This window comes from Ambystoma mexicanum, chromosome 12 (genome assembly GCF_040938575.1).
Source record: "Ambystoma mexicanum isolate Mex_15411 chromosome 12, UKY_AmexF1_1, whole genome shotgun sequence".
In the NCBI taxonomy this organism is placed as follows: Eukaryota; Metazoa; Chordata; class Amphibia; order Caudata; family Ambystomatidae; genus Ambystoma; species Ambystoma mexicanum.
Window position 1 is genome coordinate 87,520,644 of NC_090936.1, and position 24,424 is coordinate 87,545,067.

At 44.2% G+C, this 24,424-nt stretch overlaps 2 protein-coding genes across 3 annotated transcripts in view; one reads left to right on the forward strand and one right to left on the reverse strand.

Annotated features, from left to right (window-relative positions):
* Positions 1-24,424, reverse strand: part of FBXL13 (F-box and leucine rich repeat protein 13) — a 2,326,763-nt gene that overhangs the window by 974,133 nt on the left and 1,328,206 nt on the right. For both annotated transcript variants that reach the window (XM_069628059.1, XM_069628058.1), the window contains exons 11-12: positions 14,633-14,733; positions 11,148-11,280 (exon numbers count right to left, since the gene is read on the reverse strand). In XM_069628059.1, the coding sequence (XP_069484160.1) occupies positions 11,148-11,280; positions 14,633-14,733 (234 nt within the window). The remainder of the gene's footprint in view (positions 1-11,147; positions 11,281-14,632; positions 14,734-24,424) is intronic.
* The window catches only part of LRRC17 (leucine rich repeat containing 17), a 289,859-nt gene continuing 276,484 nt past the window's right edge, over positions 11,050-24,424 (forward strand). The window contains exon 1 of the mRNA XM_069628060.1: positions 11,050-11,210. The gene's annotated coding sequence lies outside the window, so the exon portion shown is untranslated. The remainder of the gene's footprint in view (positions 11,211-24,424) is intronic.

Here is a 24,424-nt window from a genome sequence, read left to right on the forward strand (position 1 = left end):
GTCGTGTTCGTATGGAGTTCATGAATAGCGGCCAGCAGACTTGCAGGGCAATTCCATTTGGTCAGTTTAGTCCAGAGTAGATCTCTGTTAATACTGTCGAACGCCTGAGACAAGTCTACCAAGGCGAGATAGATCTTGGCATTGGAGCGCAAGGCTTCCATTTTCAGTAGGTTTAGTATTAATAGGTTAATGCCGCAGCCCAAGCCTTTGACGAATCCCGTTTGTCTAGGGTCCATCTGATTGCATTTTGTTGACCACTCAGTCAGTTTTTGTTGAAGGAGAGTGGCATACACCTTGCCCAGTACGTCAAGAAGTGCAATGGGTCTGTAGTTCTTAGGATTCCAACGATCGCCTTTTTTAAAGATAGGTATGATCACTGCTGATTTCCAAGACAGAGGGGTCTTGCGGTTGTTGACGATTCTTTTGAACAGTAGCTCACAAAAGGTAGTCCATAGTTCAGGTTGGAGCTTGAGCGTAAAGTTTGTTAAGCCATCAGGACCGGGGGCTCTAGAGTTGTGTAAATTCCTAATGACTCTCAATATTTCCTCATAATCAAAGGTCAAGTCCCAAAGTGGCAGCGCTGGTGGGCTCCAATCAGCGAACTCATTATTGTTACAAAAGAGGTTGGTATAAAAAGATACCCACTCAGACTCAGAGACCAGGTTTGCCTGGAGAGCATGTTGAGGAGCAAAGTTGTCCTTTATCAGTCTCCAATAATCAGCAGCGTTAGAGCTCTTCATTTTTGATAGCATCAACTCCGCATCATTCTGTAGCATAATAGATTTATGGGACTTAAGCCAGTTCTTATAGCTTTGTTTGAAATTTTTTATAAGCCCATTTGCAGCACTAGATGTTTGTTTGTGGGTCGATCTTATCTGCCAACGTAGGAGACGTTTCCGTTGTTGCACTTCAAGATCAAATTTATGTTTTGGAAAAAAAAGACTATTGGCCATGTGATTTTTGCGTTCTTGATATTGTGTTAGGAGGTGGCTGTATTCCGTGAGTTCGGAAATCTGGAGACCTTTCAAGATATTACCTGTCTCAGTGTGGTCTAGTTTTAGGCGAATCCTACCGACTCCTGTTCGAGTTGGAAAGGCCCAGCGATCTTGAGGTCTTATGTCAGTTGCCGCAAATGACAGTACCACCATCTCGTGATCGCTGTGTTGCATTGATCGGACGGACAGTCTGGATGTTTTCGTATGAATCCCACTGGAGACAATGATATAATCCAAGGTTGAATTTAGGTCGCCTCTTCTCCACGTGGGGGCAGCAGGAATATCGCCTACCGTTTGACCATTCAATATCATCAAGTCGCGTAGTTCCATTTCCAGAGACCATTGAGTTGCCAATTGAGATTCTAAATTGTTGACAGTCTTCTTGTGACCTGGTGTGTCCTGATGGTCAAGACAATCGATATTAAGGTCTCCACAGACTATTAAGTTAATTAGGGGGCAGGCTTCAATCTGCTCGTCCAACACCTTGGTGACTTCATCTATGAAGTTTGTAGTTCCACTGGCCGCGTGGTTCCAGTACAGATTAAAGATGCAGATGTTAGTTGTCGCATCAGCAACCATGCTGCCCACCCCGACCGTGGTCACTTGAATAAATGGAGAAATAACAATTGAGTTTAGGATCCGAAGACCTGAATTAATCCTAACGGCTACCAGAAGGCCTGACATTGGTCTTCCTCTAGTCTGTTTGAAGGCTGGAATATAGGCAATTTCAAATCCTTCCAGAATGGGTTTTTCACGTAGCCATGTCTCCTGTAGGCAAATAAGGTCCAAGTCATCGGCCCAGGTGGTATTAAACAGATGAGTGAAGCCCCTTGTGTTCCATGATCCCAGAGTAAGGGTTTTGTTGCTGGAAGGGTGTTTGAGGACCTGGCGTTAGCGAGGCGTGATATTATTTAAAGATTCAGCAATCCACGCCCATTCCTTCTCTTGACCCCCCGGCAGCATATCAGACCCTTGCAAAACTTCAGTATGATGTGTTTGACTGGCACCTGAGATTGTAATCTTGATGTTTTTTAAGCTAGATGTCTCGTTCACGGACTTGCTGGTATTCTGTGCCGGAGGGAAGGATGTTAAGTGCGGAACTTCAGTGACCCTCTCACAAGAGCGATCAGATGGGTTATTGTGGTCTCTTCCGACCTCCAGCAAGATCGCAGCTTTATTCAGAGCTTCTTCTGGAATCCGTGTAGGGGCTAGGGAAATGTCAAAGCCCAGCGACATTAAAACTGGTCCGGCTTGGAGCAGTGTATCAGCTATCAATTTGGACTGGACATGTAGAATAACTGCATCATTTTTGCTTTCTTCAAGAAATTCTACAATTTTTAGATCACCAGATTCTATTGCTCGCAGGCTCGGTACTAGATGACAAAGCCATAACACATTATGGCGATTCATTATCAAGTCATCAGCAGAGTCGATACGTTCTAGAAGTACTTGGTGGTAAGTAGGCTCATTCTTCCAATATTTGTTCTTGAGGCATTCGTTTGTTGTTTGCTTACTCAATGATAAGTTTCTTTGCGACCCCCCAGTAGCCTTGGGTTGCAGCAACTTAGGCAGGATACCCCTAGAATTAGAGCCAGATGAGTCATTTTTAGCAGCTACCGAGGATGACAGGTTGACACAAGGAGCAGAGGGAACTAGTGACTCAGGATCTTCCATCTTGGATTGGCCAGTGTTGCGTGGGTCACACGTTTTACGGCGTTTCTCCTCTAAAGTCATGAAGGGTTGCGACCAGGTGTCCGTGTCGTCTATGGGAGTTGTGGATTGACCAATTTTTTCACCTAGGGATACAATTCTGGAGGACTTCGAGGCTGGCGCTTGTGGATGAGTGAGATTATGTCCAGATGGATTTACTCCAGTGTCAGGCTGGTTAGTCATGTGAGGACAAGCAGCACTCAAAAGACCGGTTGAATTGCCAGGCTGCTTGTGTACATTGAGAGGGCTCGCCGGTAGAGTGTCAAACTCAGCAGCCTTCTCCACGTCCTCAGCAAAATCCTCTTCGTATACAGACATGTTTAGCAGGTCCTCAGATGTGCCACATAAATTGATTGTAGGATCTGCGATCAGGTCCAGATTGTTAGATGCAGCATTTAACGGAGGGTCTGATGCACCCTTTGTTTCTTTTGAGATTGTTTTATTAACAATTACATTCACCGTTTTTATGTTACGCAAAAATTTCCTGGAATGATTTCCTCGGTTCCTTTTTTTTGTTAGTATGTTTTTTCTCATCATTTAGGGCTCTCCTAAACAGGGTAAAACTAGCCTCAGAGGACCAGTCTGCTTCCTTAGCAAACTGTTTAAATCTGGTCACATAAGTGAGCATATCTTGGGAGCCCTGTTGAAAGTCCAGCAAGCGTTCTTGGGCAGTACAGACCTGCTCTGGACGGTCAAACATGCCTTTAAGGGCCGGTATGAACCCATCGTAGTCGTCTAGGAGGGCATCACCGGAGTTAACAAGGGGTGTTGCCCAAGTTAAGGCGTTGCCGGAAAGGTGGGATATGATGAAACCCACCTTAGCCCTAGGAGTCGAGAAATAATAGGGCTTAAAGGTAAAGTGGACCAGGCAAGAATCCAGGAATCCGCAAAGTGTTTTTGCCGAACCATCATACTTGTCAACAATACCGCCCAACAGGACACCCTCCTTTGTAGCAGAATCCCGGGATAAGACCAATTGTTTGAGCGCGTTTTCCGCCTTAAGATTTTGAACCTCGGTTGATCATTCTTGCATGCGTCGCATTAAGTCCTGCACGGCGGCTTCCATCTCGCTTTTAAATTCGATCGGGTGGCGTCTCAAACTGTCAAGGAGTTCCCCCCCTTCTCACCTGGATCCAATGTTTGCCGGTGTCTTGGGTTTAGATCCGGGATCGCGGAGTCCAGGGATCCGGGAGACTGGAAAGGCTAGAAATGCTCGGAACCAGGAAGGGGGAAAGGGACAGGAGTGGGTAATTGCACTTGGACAAAGGAAATAATACCGCGAGCTACGAACACACGTCTCGGCTACTCTGCAATAGCATTGAGACGCGCGGAGCGGCGGAAGGCGTGGTCTATAAATAGATCACGCCGCCTTCAGCTCTGGACGGCCATGTTGGAAGTAGTACGGAATGTAAGCCCCGTTGAGACAAGGACCAGGAGGTCCAAAAGGGGCGTGATCTGAAGTTCATGACACAGTCTCATTCGTGCACGGATTTCCATCTTATCTCCATATGATATTAATTATCATGATTTTTCTACGTGTCGTGAAGTGCTTTGATGTTTTTACATTTCATTTCGTTACAGTAAATACGGGGGCCAGCCGTTCTTTGTTTACTTTTTTGTAAAGAGACATGGGTGTATTACCGACAGGGTAGGGTCCCTTCCCTCCTAATTCGTTCCAACCAGACTGTTTTCAGGCAAAGAGAAATAAAGCACAAAAAATACATAGCAATCAAATTAAATTTTATACCAACTCTGACTTTGTCAGTCCTTTTCTTCACCTGATCTGCCTACTTCCCCCAAATCTACGGGCAACCCTCCACAGCAATCCGTTATTCAGACAATCGTCTTACCTTATACTGCCCGTAGCAATCCCACCAATTTATAGGGAAAATCTTTCATCAACAAATAATCCAATAGAGGAAGGTTGGAGGATGCTTTAATTGCAAACAAAAAGCACTAAAACAGCAACACAGAAATCAAACATGATGCCACAACCAAATCCCAAACACACATGTTCCACCCCATACACAACAGTTCTTATACCTTCTGGATATATTAGTTCATATGAGAGGGGCCTGCTTAACAATGCACATTAAGATAATCTTAAGGAGTAACTCAGAGCTTCCCGCTCAACTCACAAACTTCAAAGAAGAACTGTCTTCCATTCAGGTCTTGGGTGAAGAAGCCTCCACACGATTAGCCTCAGCGTCTAGCTATAATTGGAATATGGCAGCTTCATCTAGCATTTGACTGCAACCCGCTGAGCCATCAGTTTTAGACTGGATCATTATAACGGTGCAAGTACAAACAAATAATCTAACTGTGCAGAACATGAGCAATGTGATAAGAGAAAATGAACTTGTGTTTGATTTTGAGCTCTTTGTTGGTCCCTCACCTCTGACACAAACCACCTCAGTTCACTGAGGTCTAAAGGCACTGGGGCGAGGTGGTGATGATGATTACAGCAGTGAGACTTGAGACAAAGGATGGCAGCTTCAATATAAAAAGGTGGGACCAGCACATCTCCAGGTTGCGGCAAAACAGCAACACTAAGTAAGCACAAAGCCGGGGCATAATGCACAGTACCAAGAAACAAATTTAATACAGTGGCATTGTTCTGTTTGAAAAGACCAAATCAAAGGGGGGCTCATTTTGTTAGTAACAGCACTTCAATGCAGTGTTTAATTTAAAAAAGAGCACATTTGAAAGTGAATAGCAGCGTCAATGGAATCTATGTGGTGACTGCACCACCTGTAATTCCGCCAACGAAAATGTGGACGACCGTTACAGCGTGGTGCAGTGATCAGATAGTTCACTGTGGCTGGCATCCCCTTACCCCGCTGCCTCCCTGGCTACATAACAGAAGTGTGCCGCCGACGTCCCTCGATCCCTGCAGCGTCAGTTCCCACCCACTTACGTGGGTCAGCGCTGACGCCGTAGGATCCCTTTTTCTTCTTTAAAAAAACGTTCTTGTCCCCCGCTCTCCATTTCACGAAAGCGGGGGACACCCCTGCAACCCACGACCCCCACTACCACGACTAATAGGAGCCAGGGATACCCCCGCAACGGTCACTTCCCTTAGTCACAGTAATGGGGGTCAGCACTGTTTTACCGCGCGAAGGCACGGGAATTGTACCAGGCGACATAGTGTAGTCGCAGTAATGGTACGTTTCTGTCCTCGACTGGTTCTCCTCCTGCCTTTCCCACCGTCTCCTGGGGCGGTCGTACCTCCTCCACTCTTCCCTTGGACTATGGTGTACCCCAAGGCTCTGTCCTTGGCCCTTTTTCTATTCTCTCTTTACACCTCCATTCTTGCCCCTATAATCTCTTTCTTCGGTATTTCTCACCACTTCTACGCCAATGACACCCAGCTTTTCCTCTCATTTTCTTCCTTCACTCATGACTTCCATTTGAATCTTTCTTCTTGTCTTACTACCATTAAAAAATGGATGTCATCCCACTTTCTCCCTCTCAATACAGACAAGACTGAAGTCTTGTTCTTCCCCTCCAACACTCCTCCTCCTCCTTCTCCCCCTCCTTTTATTAATTTTCCCCCTCTAATCTTCCTCTCTCTGCCCATGCTCGTAATCTAGGAATTTACTTTGACTCCTCCCTCTCCTTCACCCACCATATTTCTCTTACTTCCCGCGCATGACGCTACCACCTTTTCAATATTCGTAAAGTCCGCTCCTCTCTCACCTTCCATGCCACTAAACTTTGAATCTCCTCCCTCATCTTCTCTCGTCTTTTCTACTGCTCTTCTCTCCTCTTTGGACTCCCTGCTTCCCATCTTGCCCCCCCCCAAATCCCTCTACCACTCTGCCATTCGTATCCTCCGTCTTCTCTCTCCTCATGACTCCATCTCCTCCTCGCTCTCTCATCTTGGCTGGCTTTCCTTTCATTCCCAACTTAAATTCCACTGCCTCTGTCATGTCTTTAAATCTCTTCACGATCTTGATCCCCCATATCTCTCCTCGCTCATCTCATTCTACACTCCCTCCCGCTCTCTCCGATCTGCCGATCTCTTCCTTCTCTCTGTCCCCCTGTCCCCATGCGCCTCCTCTCGTTTTTGCTCCTTTCAGCTCCTAGCCCCCCGCCACTGTAACTCCCTTCCTCTCTCTATCTGTTCCATCCCAACCTTTTCCTCCTTTCGTGTCTCCTTGAAATCTATTCTTCTCCACTCCCCTCCCTGACACTCCTATCCCCTCCTTCCACCTTCCTCTCTCCTCCCTTTTACCCTCCTCTTCTTACCCCTCTCTCCCTGCTCTGTTCCTATTAAGTCCCCTCTCCTCCTCTCTCACCCTCAGCCTATTCCTCTTCCTCTTCCTGTTTCCCACTTCCTTCCCCTTCTCCACCCCCTCCTCCCTCCTTTATCTTCTCTGGCAAATTGTTCTACTTACTGTATTCCTGGTTTGATTCATATTTTGTAATTGCTTCTACTGTTTTTAATGTATCCTTGTTGTTATGATGTAAAGCGCTTGGCTTAAAGCACTATATAAACACAATAAACATAACATTCTGCATCAAAGAGTTGATTAAAGAGCACAAAATTTAAAAAAGCAGAGAAAGGGCCCATTTTTGGGGCACATAGAAAAAACGATAGGGCTTGCCCTACCCTGAAGGTCTCAGAGTGCTTGACAAACTTCAAAGAAAGGAAGTGAAAAATAACGCACAGTGTTTTTAGAAGATTAGGATAGACAAAAGATAGCAGGGGAGGAGGTCTAGGTGGATTGGGAGAGAAAGAGGTACGTTTTGAGAATTGTGCATAAGGTGATAATGGAAGGGGCGGTGCGGATCTGAGGTGGAAGAGCATTCTAAGCTCTGGTTACCGAATGGGTGAGAGCCAGTTTGTGTGTGCATGTTAGCTTGCAGAGCGGAATGTGTAGGAGGTTTTGGTTGGCTTGTCTAGTATGTTTGTGTGGATGATGGGCTTCAGTCTGTTCTGAAGCCACGATGGGGCTTTGAGGTGGATGGCCTTGTATATGAAGCATTGTTTTTTTTTGTATTTACATTTTTATTAGATTTAATTCATAACAAACAATAAAATCCAAACATCAACAGTCAAACAACTGTAAACCATACATGTACAACATAGGAATCACCAAATAGGGGTACACATCCATCACCAATAATACAGAAAATATGGAGTTTATAAAGATACTCTTAGATTGTCTTCCCCAAATCTGATCAAATAAGTGCATTTTTTATCTCTGAAAAGGATAATTTTCTCCATTCTCTAAGGTACGGGGGAGCCAGTAGAGTTGTGGGAGAGAACTGAGGTGATGTGTGAGCATGTGGGTAAGTGAAGAATGAGTCTTGCTGCTGTGTCCCGTTTGGGAGTCCAGTGAGGATTGCGTTTCCATAGTCTACCTTGGGGAGAATTAGAGTCTGGACTGCACTACTGAAGTATTTGGAAGGTTGTGTCTTATCTTACGTAGGAGGTGCAGTTGTAGGTTGCATGATTTGGTGACTGAAGCTATGTGGGTTCTGAAGGATAAGTGGGGGTTGGTGATGTAGCCTAGCAACGTTACTGGCGTGAGAGTGATATGTGTGTATTGAACATTGTGTGTTCTTTGATGAGCTTGGTTTCTGACTGGGGGGACAGATGAGGAGGTATTCAGTTTTGAAAGGGTTCAGTTTTAGGACGTGGGTGGCCATCCAGGGGGTGACAATGGAGATACACTTTCTAAGGGAGTCAGGTTCAGAGGGGAAGGAGAATTGGAAGTATATTTGTGTGTCACTTGAGTTTTGCTAACACGGATGTTGTGGCTTCCAAGGGCTTTTCCAAGGGATTCAATATACAGGTTGAAAAGGTAGGCGAGAGGGCAAGGTCCTTGTGGCACCCTGTACTTGACTGGGGTGGGATCTGATTGATAGGGGTGCATGCAGACAAAGTGTGTCCTGTCATTGAGGAAGGAGGTAAACCAGTTGAAAAGATATTGCCAATGGTGTCAGAAGCTGCAGAGAGGTTGAGGAAAATGGTCTGTATGTCCTTTGTCAGTGGTGTTGTATAGATACTCCAAGATAGGAAGTATTGCAGTTCTGATGCTGAGACTCGGACGGAAATCCGATTCAAATGGGTTGAGGCTGTTTGTGGTGAAGCGCTGTTTGAGTTGGTTTGTCAGAAAGTGTTCTATTATTCCTGTAAGGTCTGGCAGAAATGTGATGTGACGATAGTGCACGGGCGTGTGGTCTCGAGGTATGGTTTCTTCCGGGTCAGATTTGTGCTGTATTGAGTGGGAATGGTGCCACGTAAGAGACAGTAGTTGAAAATGTTGACCCAGTTTGGAGTCCGGGTGGTGATGCAGTTAGATGTGGCCCGAGCTGGGTGTGTATCATCCAGGAAGTGTATACCTGGACCTGCAACCCCCACTAAAAAAGGGATGCAGGATCAGTGCTAAGGCAGTGCCCTGGTCTTGTGGCTTCATTGGCAGTACCACAGTTGCAGAATATAACTGGTAAGCGAACTGGTAAGAGGTTTTACAATCAATCACAGTTACCCATCCATACTCCTGAAAGAGCACAATATGCCACTTTCCAGGCCGGCCTCAGTACTGTAGACAACTGCAATTGTGACTTGTGCATATACAAATTAACATAACTTAACATATCTATCTGAAGGGTTGCACTTGGTAAGCACCGGGAAACCAGTTGGTAATGTAAATGCATAAACTAACAATTTTGGAACACAGCTTGGATTAGTAGTGGCTAGTGATAGCCTTAATAAAGGACAACCAAAGGCGATATATCCTGTCAGAAGATGTCTGAGACAAAGTAGTACACCAAGATCATGTATTGAGTTCATCACCTTTGTTTGGGAACACATTTATTTGGGGGCTAGTTACAAAAGAAAGAGGCCAATGTAAATATAAAGGGATCTATCCAAACACAAACTGCATCAGGATAGCTTCTCCTGGGCGTGAATGGGCACCTTTATTCTTGGAGGTCTGTGCATAGAATATTATTCTCTGGCCATAGGTGGTTGTGTGGATGGTTAGAGTGCTGCATGCAAGTGCCAGTGGTACCAATGGAGTGGTAGTTCCCTACCCTCGCCTGTGAGTTAACTCTATTGCTTGGTTCACCTGGGTGCACGGATTGAGAGGACTTTTCTTGCCTCCTTCTGGGGACTGCCAAACCGAGCTAGAATGTTCTTATCAATATGTGACGCACAACTTCCCTTTGAAAATCTTGATTGCTGTGGATTTTATGATGGGTTCCATGAATTATATTTCCTTCCATTTGGAAACATAGTCTGAGTACTATGGCATGCTTTGGTCACGGTTCATATTCAATCAGCCAAATTAATGTAGTGGCTACTTGCTTCCCTACTTCACTGCCTCGCTCGCTCTCTGAGGATGGTTCTGTGTGTGTGTTCAGGAAAACTCATCCGTGCCTTTTCCTTCACCCTCCCTCTCCCTGGGAATGCTGGTCTGCAAGGGTATCAGAGGCAACTTCTCAAATTACCGGCACAATGTACAAGCCCCACTCAGGGCTAGTATAAAGCTTCAGCATGCTAGTGCCGAATTCTCATCTCCTAGGGAAGTGTGGGGGAGACTGCGCCTGGTAACTGGAACTGGAGGCGGGGTATGGGTCCACTTAAGCCCTCTCAAGTGTCTGCTGAATTTAGGATGGAAATGTTTCATGCATAGAGAGCTGAAGGCATAATCTTGCATCTATTTCAGTGCGTTGCTTTGCAAGCATGCGATAGAATCAAAATAAACAAGCCACGGGTGAATAGACGAGAGCTATGTTTATAAACCAAGTAAACTGTCATCTTTGGCCACTCTCTCTTGTGGATGCAAGAAACGGTCCCTGTCTTTTCACTTGCGCTTTTGAGAAAGGTGGGTGAAACTACATACAACACGTCAAATATACTGAACCACAAAGTCACTTCAGTAGTTTATTCACTCGCCACATTTCAGATAACACAAAGTCTGGGAGGAGGATATGGGAGGGATCCGAACCAACTGACAAACAGACAAAAGTCAACCCGGTGTGTACACGTTCTTCACAGGAATCACGACGATAACATCTAAAAGTAATAAAAACACGTAAGGGCATGTGTGCAAATACTTTGAACAACGCCTGAAACGTAAATGTCCCCTCTCTTATTGGGACAGCATTTTCAGGGTACCGTGTTAATTTGGGGTGTGTGTACAGGGCGTTAAGCGTAGCTAACATAAGTCACACAAAGGGAGCGCGTGCGGGTCCAGGAGGAAGAGCTGGTAATGCTGTGTTTAGAGATGTGACAGTGCCCTGGACGCGGGCCAAGGCCTATACCGAGGGGCCTGCCCGCTCAAAGTGTAAGCAGCTGCGGCGATGTAATTTAAAACCTGGGCCGAGCGCGGGCTGCAGGGCTCGCTCGCTCGTCGGCTGCAGACTGCGCGCAGCCCCAGTCTCTCTGGCCGCGGCGTCGTGAGGGGAGCAGCGCGGGCGCCTGACCTGAGTGCAGCCGGACAGGTCCAGGTAGATGAGCTTGCGGCAGCCTTTGCCCCCCGTCGCCAGGTACTGTAGTCCTCGGTCTGTGAACTTCCTGCAGTGGGCCAAGCTGAGGTATTGCAGGTTCGGGAGGCATCTGAAACGAGAGAGAGAGAGAGCGAGCTAGAGGGGTACAGATGAGGTACAGCGCGCCCACGCACAAACCAAAGCAGACAGGGGAGGCAGGCAGTGGAGACCACGTCGTGCAACACGGACCCATTCGCTGCAGTCGGGTTTCATTTCATTTAACGTCGAATGACTGCAACTATGTATGGGTTTGGATTCCAGTCAAGGTGCAAGCATTTTTACCAGATGTGCATTTCAGGAACGAAAGCTAGCATAACAAACACTACGAGCCGGATTTCCAAACGTTTTTCAATGAGATTGCGCAATTGTTAAACACGTTTGCAAATCAGACCCTACAAGTCATGCACAGAGATTGCAATGGTTGTGTGGCTTCATTGTTTCACCACGCGCCTTTTCTTTCTGACTTGGCATGTAACGTGCACGTCTAAAGCCTATAGTGCCAGATTGGAAGATAGTGGATAAAAAAACGATTTACAGGTGGAGTGCTGTAATTCCTAAATGGGGCATTTCATTTACTTAACTGTTTATTTAAAAAGGAATCGTGCCGGGGGGGGGGGGGGTGGCGGTTGTTGTCCCAGAGTGCATGTAGAGAGAGCTCTGCTGCTCCATGGCGCTGGGGTAGGGCACGGATCCAGAGGAAGGTCATGTCGAGGCCAGGCCATGGTCACTCCTAGCTGACCCTGGAGAAAGCACGGACACCATGGCTTGCCAAGGGCGCTTGCTTGGCCACAACACCAGAGTCCTCGCTACTCCACCTCCCGCGGCTGGCGGGTAAGCATGCGAACCTAAAAGGAACCAGGTGCTGGCAAAGGGGCAACCCTGGGCATCGAAAAAACGATTCTGATCGGCAGTGGTATAATGGAAAATAACTTAGCTCATGAGAATACCAATGTCGTTTATCCCGAAGAAGCGGCATATTGTCACCGGGGCGGTGAGGGCACGTACAGTGGTTCTTAGAAGAGAACTGTTCGGGCACAGTACACATGGGATGCGGGGGAGGCTTTGAACTGGTAGCGTAAAAGGGTGTTTGTGGAAGGAAATGGGTCTTTTCGGGTCTGAACTAGTTCTGGCAGGGTAAGCGCACTGTACTGCGCGTCTGCTTTGCCTTGGACCCATCAGACCGTTACTGCTCCCCACGCAGCACATCTGGTGTCGTTAACATAAGCAACATGTTCGAGCGCGTTATCTTAGTCGCCATGTAGCACAGGAAACCCTGGCAGCCCGACTTTAATCTTCAGCGCACACTGTGATTCAACTCTTGCAGCAATTAACACAACAGAAGACCACTCGCAGTTTCAACATATGCAGAAAAAACATCTGGTTCAACAGGTCGCATTTGACGATTTAGCGACATGAAATCGAGAACCACTGACATCCGGGAACAGTGGCTAAATCTTTTCGTGTGTGGCTGCATTCTTGTGCTCCTGTCACTGTTGGCCATTCATGGAAGCAGCATGGGCATCCTCTGTCCAGTGGAAACCCACTACTGACGTGTATTGTGATGGATGTTTGGGGGATACAAGCTGGTCTGCAGGTAAAAACTCTGAAGCAACAGCACGATAATTATAGTTGCTCAAATGAGGTTCTGTTGGGGTCTGTGCACTCAATGAGTGTGGTGGCACAGCTCTGCACATCGCTCTATCGGTTTAACAAGTAAAGTCGGAAAGATTATGGGTCAAGTGCAGAGAACACCTGCTAGAAACACTAGTGTACAGGCGCGTTATAAATGACTTATCATATCATAACTCACTGGCAGTATCACACATAACATGAACAGTAAACACGATCATACAGAGATCGCGTGAGGCTGGAGGGATAGTGATTTTGAGCTTTTCCTTCCGGTGGGTGACAGCTGGACAATGATGGACTTGGAAATGAGTGCGCTTGTGTTTTTTTTGTTTGGATAGAAATTAGTTGACTGAAGATGATGTATATACAAGACTATGACTGTGGTAAAATGTTTTCTATATTGTATATTGTAAAAACAAAACAAGTATCACACATAGGGACTGCCCACCCGGAATTCAATGCAGGATTGCAACTGAAGATCCACATGTCTCAAACATTCACTTATGGTCCAACCCATGTCAAATGCCAGTCATGTGGCCTCTTGCACTGATATTTCTAAGAGTCTCGCTATTATTCATTCTGGTAGAGCAGAGCAGTCAGGTCAAAAGTCTGAAAGAACACAGATGTTGTAAACTAGAGGTAAGAGATCCTTAAAACATGAATATATGATGTGCATGTAGTTTACAACTTTTGGCTCTCCAGAAGCTTTTTACTCCATCTCCCTTCAACCCAAGTCAATTTGGTCAATCGCGAATGATGAAGGGTGTCATAGTCCAAACATCTGGAGAGCCACAGGTTGCAGACACATGGCAAAGCCAATGGATTTGCAATACAGCGACTAATGGTTTGTTTCACTGTTCGGACGGTAGTCTTGGATGAATCTGCTATTCACTCCACTGAATCCGGCACTACTTCTTCTGAATGATCCCTCCCTCATCAGAGATGCATGTCACAAGTTACCACTCAAGCACTGGAAGACAGGTGCCGAAAAGACCTACTGCAGAGGTGAAGGAGCCATCTGAGATGGGTGCACTGAAACATGCAGCACCGATGGGAAAACAAAGTCTTTGAAATTGGAATAGGCATGTCACATTTTCTGCAATATCCTTATAAATGTCCAGATTTGTCACATAACATTTTGTTCTGATGTCAACCTATTTGGCAACTTAAGGAACAATGGCACAGGAAGCTAAAGTAATTTGCCAAGTATCACACAATGTGGTCAAGTGGCAAAGTTGGAATGCCAACTGGCTCCTAGTCGACAGCTTAGCCAATGTCTCATAAAATGACAGTATTTGTCCAACTTGAGAGCAAGTACTGATGAGCCTCTTGCCTTGAAAATGCTGCTCATGTACTGAAGAGCATTAAATGGGCCCTCGAGGAGGACCTTCGTGAAAGCTTGGTTGCAACACTGCATCTCAGTGATATAATGTTGCTGCTCACTGGACTCAATCCTGTCATCTAGACGCTTCAAACTATTAGCCAAATGCACAAGCAGCCCTGGTCAATTCGTTCAAAAGAAACATTGCATCCAGTTTTAAATCGTGTTCACACAGCACTTACTTCCATATTAAAACCCAATAACAGAGACACAGGGTTAAAATAAGCTGATAACGCTGTGCTTACGGGGCATGGTAGAACTGTCTGCATCACAAACCTCAAACCCCGGCTTAGAAAAAAGAGCACTGAACAAACTATTAATTGAAAGCAGCCATTTGGTCCTTTTCGGCCTGGGCTTCACATGAAGGAACTTTCCTTGAGGTACAGTTAAAGTGAGAACGTGATTGGATTACCTTGACAGCATTCTCAGGGTCCCATTGGTTATGTCTGTGTATGAAAGATTTAGATAAAGCAGAGCCGGGCATCCCTCTGAAATAACACGCATTGATTCATCCTGAATGACAAAATAAGATTTCTGTTAAATTATGCATTCATTGTGATCATAACACAACAGTTGTATTGTCAATTATGTTACTATTACACTAAGAGAAAACCGTTCAGGAAGAACAGGCCAAACGGAAGCATCTAATGTAAGTGAGGTTACCACATTGAAAATGGGAAGTCTTTCCAAATATTTATGATTGAGGATTTATAAGGCGCCACCTGCAGCAATGTCACCTCGCAGAGCCCACACAGAGCTAAACTGGAGGGGACATCTGGTCAGTCACAGCTCTTAGGGTTATTCAGACCAATTAAGATACAAAAAATGTCTCATCAGAATGTCAAAGAGTACGTGCAATACAACAAGCGCAAGATGTGCAAACAGCAAAAATCATGGCAACAGTGCATTCAAGGGAGAGAGCGGCCAGTAACCGAGTAATAGTACAGGGAACAGGAAGAGTGTGCTAGAAGGTAACAAGGTTACATCACGGCAATAGTAAACAGAAGTTAGTAAAGGTAAATGCCACCTGCCAAATTACAGGGTTGGAGGTATTTACCACAGCCAACATTATTCCAAGGGAATGCCTTTAGTGGTAAAGACTGCATAATTATGAGGTGGATTATGACCAGATAACACCTCTAATTTTTACCCCCACTCAAGCAGTGGGGATAACAATCGTAGACGATGCCCTGACATTGTTCACGTTTTTTCTTATAGTAAAGGGAAATACAAGCGCTTACCTTCACTTTAGGGAAACCATTACTGATTGGGGATCGCCAAAGGGGGCATCTTTGATTGCACTCCCACTGCAAGGTAACATGTTCACGCTCAACTACACTAAGACTGAAGTACTTTACTTCCCAGCCAAACAGGCTATCTCTTCTTCCCCCATCTTCCCATCTTCTTCTCTTCTGTCCTGACTAGCCCTCCTTTCCGAAGAACCTGTTTCCTAGCACTCTACACTACTGCATCACCCTGTTTTCCTCTCCCTGTACACTTCATGGTCAACCCTACAGCACTTTTCTGTCACCCCTCCATCCTTAATTTAGAACTTTTTCTGCCATCCTGTTCCTATTCCATTCTGCCCTGTCCTCGTCTCTAGTTTATGTTTACACCTTCCCCTGCAACATCTGGTCTTCAAGTCACATTCTCTGGCCCCATCATAAAGGACCCATGTCCTATCCACTGTTATCAATGGTACATATTGTATGCGTTTTTGTGCAAAAATGTTTTGCTTTCCCTGTAATTTTTATTAATAAATAATAACATACTTTTTCTGTACAACATTAAATTGTGCAACAGTGGTGCGATTCACTAGTATATATAATTCAACCGTGTAGTCAATGCTCTTACCAACAGAGATCTTGATGGGTATTGGCAGTGGCTTCCTAGAGCGTTCCAATCACATTTCCAAAGGCTACCCAGACCACTGCTTTATTGTGTGCTCATTGAATACCAAGGGTAATTTCCATTATTCTTCTGAGGGTGGTCTGCTTGAGAATATACACTTGTTCCCTTTACTCCTATTACAAGAAACTTCGTGCGTTGATCCCTTTGTAATTGATGGAAGGGTCACTCTACCGGCTATAGCTCCTAAAAGGTGATACAGGAAGGCATAAGGGTGGATTGATCATTTTATAATTTCCATTGAAAATACGTGGGATTTGTACTTACAAGAAAATTGTATTTCTTTTGTGATAGCTGGTATGATCAGAAAAAAGAGGATGTCGGTTAAATAAATATTGGTTGTTAACATTACGACCCCTCCCCTGAACTAACTTTGCATAAAAAGAAACAGAAAACGGTGGAAAAGCTATTGCAGCTTGGAGGTAGAGATACTCCTATTATTATTGGAGGTGATTTTAATGCTTGGTTATGCCTAACATAACTGACTCTGAGTCATAAATATAATCATATGGGGAGGTCATGGGACAACTTATTATACCAGTTTGGGTTTACCATGCTTAATGGTTATAGTGCTAGACACTTAACAAGAGTGGGAGGCAGATCTGCCTCAGTAATTGACTATATATTTGTCAACTATAAAGCTTTGCCCCAGTGATTGCTATAGCTAATAAGACAAGAGATGAGAGCGATCGTTTCCCGTTCTGTGTATTACTAGATATCAAGAGGGAGACTTGAGCCTGATTTGTGTATCAGTCACAATTAATAGCAGCCTAAATAGGATTAAGTGGGATCCCCTGCAGTTACAAAAGGCACGATTTTGCTAAAGAAGCTTTAGGCTCATATGCAGCAACAGCCAATTCTATCTTACAAACTAGCACACACAAGGATATGATTTTGAGTGTTGAAAAACTACTATTAACCTTGCAGGACTGGTTCCACATTATTAGGAAGAGTAGGGTCGCTGGTGACTTATAAAACATAAATGTTAGGCATAACCAACAGTATGATTTTTAGATTCAACGAGAGAAACAGGAATAAAGGAAAGAAATTAAATCCTTGATAATGACCTCCAATAGTAACCAGGTGGGAGTAAATGGTCTTGACCTTGCATTGGATAGGAAGTTACATCAGAAAGTTTACCAAAAATAGGTAAGTGCCCATTTCAGACAAAAATAAAGTGATTGTTGGTTGTCATTAGACAATCGTGCAGTTAAGAATGATATGAGGGTATTCTGGGATGTTATTAATATGAGAAAACCCATTACCCCTATTTGCAGGGGAGCATCTAGCGATATGCAATGAATCTGACAACTTTGTTACTAATCTCCTGGAAGGAAGCCTCTCTTACGTGGCCTGGAAGGAAGCCTCTCTTACGTGGCCTTGGAAAGTAAGAAGCCACCCGACTGACTGTGGCTATCTGCAAGCGGACCACGTGGGAGAGGACAAGCTCCAGGGGGGCAGAAAGAGACTAAGTCAAGATAACCCTTCAGTTATACCTTTCAGTGACAACCAGGTACCTTTTTTTTTTTTTTTTTATTGTTTATGTTTTAAAACAAACCTTTACAAAATCAAAACAAATTGCATATAAAAAATAATATAGAAAGTTTCAATAATTATAAATCAATTTTCAAATCACTTTCGAATTTACAAGTTCAAATACATCTAAAATTTCCCCTCACCCATCCCTCAAAAGGCATAACAATATCGCACACACAGAATACCATATAATACAATATCCTTATCAGATTAAAACTTCAGAGTCTCGAGATGGGCTAAACCGTAGTTTCTGTAAGTAGTTTATACTGTGCCATTAAAATTGAATCCAAAGATCCCAGAAATCTTGTCAAACATAAGGTCAGCCGTTGACTGGAACCTTCCATACACCTTCTCCACAAGGATTCTTTCCATGTATCAGAATAATTGTACATATACAACCCAAAGGATAGATTTCTTTGGGAGTTGAAAAATGGACAAAACATGGTAAGGTGTTTCAAGGTTTCAAGCACTCTCCCTTGTTCACAAAAGCGACAGTAACCCATAGATTTACTGCAACTGGATTGATCCCACAGAAACAACCTTTCATTCGTGATAAATTGATTCAGTTTAAACCTCATATACAACTTTCTAGCAGTGTTACACGGGAAAATGGCCAAGTAATGCGCACGGTCTCCAAGTTTTCTGGTGAATTTGGCATATTCATAATACATTTTGCTTTTACCAATTTGATCCACCATAACACACCAGAAGTATTTTTGGAATTTCTTTTTACATGCTGGAATTCCCATTATTAAGTCAACCTTATCAATCATGGTTTCATTTAACATTTTGTCCATTTTATCTTTGTATTTTACCATTGAAGGTACATTCTCTTCATTGAGTAATTGTGCTAAGTCCTCATAGAGGGATTTTTTTGGTGGAGCCAGTAGTTCGACATAGTTATTAAGTCGTCGCCAATGCCATTTAACAGATATGGGTAGGATCCCAACTTCGTGGCAAATCATCGTGTTCGGTATTGACATAGCCATCCCCAGAACTTGCTTCCATAATTTCCCCTGTATGCAATCCAAGAAAAACTCTATCTCAGATATGCAAATGTCCAGACTATACAAGAGTATTGGTTCAACCTTTAATAAGTAAAACTGTATCAAAGGGTCCAAGGAAAATTTACAATATCTGTAATATATGATTTTCATTTGGGAAGTAAGAGGTTTTACTTTATTCTTAATCATCTCTTTCCACATTCCTATAGAATAGGAATCGGAAAGCTGATAGCCAAGATAGCGCATCATCCTAACTTTAGGAATCATACACTCATTGAGTGACCAGGTAAATTTAGTAATTTTCTTTTTCCCATCAGATATCACAATAATAAACGATTTCAGTGTGTTCACTTGAAGGTTGTTTTTATCAGCATACGTTTGAAAGGCTGTCAATTTGGCCTGTAGGCCAAACGGGGTGCGATCCATAAACAAAGGATCGTCCGCAAATGCAAGCCAGTTGATTACCAGACTACCCAATTTCACTGGAAATGACACAACATCAGCCCAGGCTGTGTCAAGGTCAGCCAAATATAGGTTAAATAACACCGCAGCCAAATTACATCCCTGTTTAAGACCGATTTCTGTGGGTATTTTATCAGTTAGAGCTCCTTCTTTAGTTAGTCTTATTCGATAAGTGGTATTTTGGTGGAGAAGGGCTAATATGGCCACCAAGGACATCGGGAAGCCATAAGCGGCCATTTTTTCCCAAAGAACTGCGCGGATGATTGAATCAAACGCCGCCGTTAGATCCAAGGCTGCCATATAAATCGGACCAGTGTGTTTCCCCTTGGTTTGGGCGTATAGATGTGCTAGTATAAAGGCATTGAGCGAGCACCCCATTCGTTTGCGAAAGCCCACCTGATATTTAGGCAAGATGTCTAACCGATCTATAATCTGTAAAATGGATTCCAGCAGTAAGTAAGTAAAAATCTTCGCTGATGCATCCATAAGTGCAATGGGTCTAAAATTGTTCGGGTCATCCCAACTCCCTTTTTTATAAATGGGGATGATATTCGCCGAACACCACGAAGGTGGAATACAAGCTGTCAAATAGACACTGTCAAATTTGTTCTCAAGAATTTTTGCCCAAAACAGGGGGTCTTTCTTTATCAGACATGGTGGAATGCCATCAGGGCCAGGGGCCCGAGAGGGCTTGATCTTACCAATCGCTCGAATAATATCATCCAGAACCCAGGGGGATTTTTTTAGAATCATGGTATGATAGTTCATGGTGTCAGTATCAGCAAAGCGTGGTGGAAGGGCAAATTTAGCTTGTACATATGTAACCCAGGTAGTGGCAGTTACGGCTGCTTCTTTCACTGACGAAGAAACTCCTGTCAGCTGTCGTAAAGCAGACCAAACTTGCCGAGAATCATGTCTTAGGAGGCAGGATAGGATATTCTGATTGTCAGCTATCAACAACTCATATTTCATAATTTTAAGCCTATTACGATATCTCTGATTGATTTTCGCTTTTAATTAATTAATTAATTAATTAATTAATTAATTAAGCTTCGCATAATTGTCCCCCATCAAATAAGGAGGGCCAAGGCTACGTATGTCCTTACGTTTCTCTTTGCGAAGATTAGTTATTGCTGAGTTAAATGTATGATGATGAGATAATGAATGAGTATTTTGATTTATTGATGTTAAGTGCTGAACATGAGTATGAATTCTCAGTCCATTATTCCTTTCGACAATGGGACAGTCACTACCAGCTCTAACCTCTGGGACATATATAGTAGTGTCTTGTTTCAGTCGGTCCATCATTCTCGAGCATAATCTGCCGTTCCAACGTAAACTGATTTTTGGCCGATCTAAAGCAATTGTAGTTAAAACCAGATCTTTATCATATTGTCGGGGCAAAGACTTCAAATTAAGGAGTAAAGCCATATGGTCACCCAAAAATGGGTCACATATGTCTAGTGAAGCAACATCAGACATGAGACTGGTAGAAACAAAGAAATAATCGATCATTGATGATGCCTTACCCCGAGCCCAGGTGTAACTGTAATGATCAAGGTTGGGGGTTACCAATTGAATGTCCCATGCAAGAAAATAATCAACCCACTGCTTCCCCAACTGCATAGAAATAGTCGAGGAACGAGAATGTATACAATTGGATGGTATAAAACACGAGGCATTGAAGTCCCCCCCAACTATAATTGGAATACCTGGATCATTGGATATAATGTCAACAAGGATTTTGTCTAAGACCTCCTGTAGATCGGACTGTGCTATGTGGACATAATTCCAATACAAACAAATAACCACCAATGTACCAGTACCACAACCTGTACCTCTTACTTTTAGTGCTATTATAGAGTAGTCAGCAAAAATCAATTCGGAGGAGATTCTGTAGGCCTTGTCAATAAGAACGGCAAGGCCACCAGATGGACGTCCCAATGGGCCCTTGATGGCGGGTTGAATGTGGGTACAATACCCTGGAACATCGAAGTGGGATAAATGCATAGTTTCTTGAATCAGGATGATCATAGGGCGGGCTTCAGGTTCCACTCGGGATGCCCAGAGCCTAAAATTTTTCAGGCCGCAGGCATTCCAGGACATTAATGTAAGTCCCTTCTCCTTATTCTATTTATTGACTAGATTCCGAAAGGACGAGAACTGGTCTGAATGATCATTTGACTTAATACCAGAACAGGCCATCGCTAAAGTCATAAATTGCTTAAAGAGTTCTTCATTTAATGGGGCAGGGAATAGTCCCTCATTAGGCCCCATTTGCGTTATCTGCTTAGGGACTGTTTTATCAACAAAGGATTTCGCTAAGTCTTCATTTTGAAATATCGATGGAGTTAAACCTATCAATTCGAAGTCAGATCTTTGAGCCCAAATCATCCTCATGATGATATGCGAGTGGTAGCCACAGATCATCCTATTGTTATTATTGGAAGACAGCCTGACCCAATCAATATCAGACGATCTGATAGTTCTCAATGCTGGCATATCCTGAAAAGCTTTGAGGATAGCAGATCGATTTAGGCACATTTTCCCATTAGATATTTCATTAGATTCCCACCCCATAATAGATGGCATCTCTGGAGACAGCTGTAGATCAACCTCATCTGGGAGTACATTAATGGGGACACCAGCCCCGGTGATATCTCCACCATGGTCTTCCAGAATCGGAGGGTCAGTTAAACCATTCACGTGCAAAGGAGCCCGAGGACCTTCCTGAGGTTCTTTAATGTCGATCTTAGTTACGTGTTTTTGAGCTGATTTTCTGTGCTCTTTCAACACTCTAGGACCATTACCTCCCTTCATTATGTGTGATGCTTTCTTAATTCTCATGTTTGGGAAGAAATTCAGCAGATTTGATTGCTTAAAATTAGTTGGTTCCAAATTAGTATTTTGTTGTACAGCTTCTATTGCGTCACCTGGGATACCTGATTCCAAATTAGCGTGCATATTGCTATTATTAGCACGCAAGCTCTTAGTGTTTACACCGGGAGAGTCACGGGACCCAGGTAAGTTCAATAGTTCCTTGGATTCTGGATTAAGTTGCTCCAAGTCAATGACCTGGTCTTCAGATATCATAAGAGAACACGGCTTCTTGGTCGCCTCAATAAGGGCATATGTTGTCATGAGGTCATTTTTTGTTTTTTTGTTGGCAGCTTTAATATTTTTTTCTTGATGGAATTTCCTTTTTTGGGCTCTTGCAGCCATTTTTCTCTGCTTCCTGGTCATGACTTCGCCAATCGGGACTTGAGAAACTGAGGGGGGAGATAGGATAGCTATGGGTGGATCTTTGGGATATAGTTCGTCCCCAAGATCAATTAGATTGGTAAGATCAGACAGATTACTGGGGAGTACACTCCCCTCAATATGTAGCCCTTCCTCTGTTCCCCCCGTTTCTCGAATGGTACGATCTGCAAAAGGCAAGTCACGCGGGAAATCACTAAAACGATTTGTCAGCTGCTGTATAGCTAGCACATTGGCTGAAATGGCCAATGACAGCTTCTGAATCATTGATTCTGTCCCATCTTTGGGATCGATTTTGGGGACAGCTGTTATAGCAGCAAAGGATGGTTTGCTGTCCCCTGCCATCCTTGGATCTGCCAAGGTTTGCGAGGCCTGATGGATGCCCTCATTACGAGGTTGAGTTGCCTCTGATTTCAGTTCTTGGTGTATCATTTGGTTGGCAGACGAGTAAGCCACCTTTTTTATGTCCTTACTCGTAGCACCCACATCACAGGCAAATAGATAACCTTCTATCCTACTAATCTTTGACAAAACGTCAACTAGAACAGCTTTTAGGATACCCATTTCGCCATGCGTTTGTTCATGGCCTTTATCTAACAGGTTTAATAATCTTGTCATTACCGGAAAATCAGTACCCATAGACCCATTACATGATTTCTGTTGCTCCATTACATTAAGAGTACCAAGGTGTCTAACATCTGGATTCTGTGAGGCAGAGAACATCGCAATTTCATGTTCCGACAGAGAGAGTACATCTATAGGGTCATTATTGATTTTAGTATCGGTGGGGGAACTGGATTTAACTTTATTGTAGTCCCTTCCCATCAATTTGTGAGGGCCCATAATAGCTGTCCCACTCATGCTTTGGGATGGAGCAACAACGTTATTAAATAAATGGACGTTTTCAATACCAAATCTTGCTTGAGTAACAGGTGTGGAGGGAGCCTTTGAGAACCTCATACGATTCCCCAATGCAGCCTCGATACCAGGTGGTATTATAGAAACATCCGCTAATTTGTTGTTACTTGACGTAGCTCCAGCAAAAGCCGGAGCACCCATATTAATAGAAGACTTCGGAGACGTCGAGGGAGATTGGTTATACGCTATCTCCTCACATTTCATTAAGATCATTAATTTTAAAGGTAGCAACATTCTCAGAAGGGTCAGTAGGACCCATATCACCAACTCCAATCAAATGATGGATAGAGGGGGCGTTCTCTAACATACGCATCTTGGTCGTAACTCTGGGGCATGAATTGAGCATAGGACCAACACACAGAGAGACATCAGTCAGGGATAGCCCCATATTTGCAGTGGCAGATAGGGAAACCCCCTTAATGGACTCGTTAATGATATTACCTGAATCATTACTGAATTCAGGTTGGGTGTCACAGATTTTCCGCCCACTGCGTAGGCCATTGACCATGTTTTTAAATTTCCTATACTCTCGTGTAAGCGGTAGACGGGACCTTCCAACCTTCTAACTCACACGTCTAAGAAATTCTATGAATCAAATCGCTATATATCACCTCTAACCAGCCCAGCCCGTGTCCCGTCAAACAGTCCAACAGTCGGTGCACTTACGAATGCACTTCCGGGATGCGCGCGCGGATGCGCGTGCACTCGGGAAATAAGGGCTGCGGGAACACGTTGGTGGGCGTGGGCTGGGAGGAACCAATAGGAGCACCTAAAACAAAAAGAAGAAGCCCTTTCACAATAGTGAAGAAGAGAACGAAGCAGACACAGTAGCTCCTGACCAGGACCGAGCACAACACAACACAACACCACACAGAGACACAGAGACTATGCACACGTCTCGTATAATTACTTGTGTGTGTGCAAGGCACCACGTCACAGCAGCAGCAGTCCAACGAGGCGTGTTTCGTGGCACATGAAAATTCCTCTTGCCGACGAGCACCTCGAAACAGTCCAGCAGGCTCGAGAAACCAAGGAGCACTCAGAAAAGGGCAGACAGTCCAACAGTCGGTGCACTTACGAATGCACTTCCGGGATGCGCGCGCGGATGCGCGTGCACT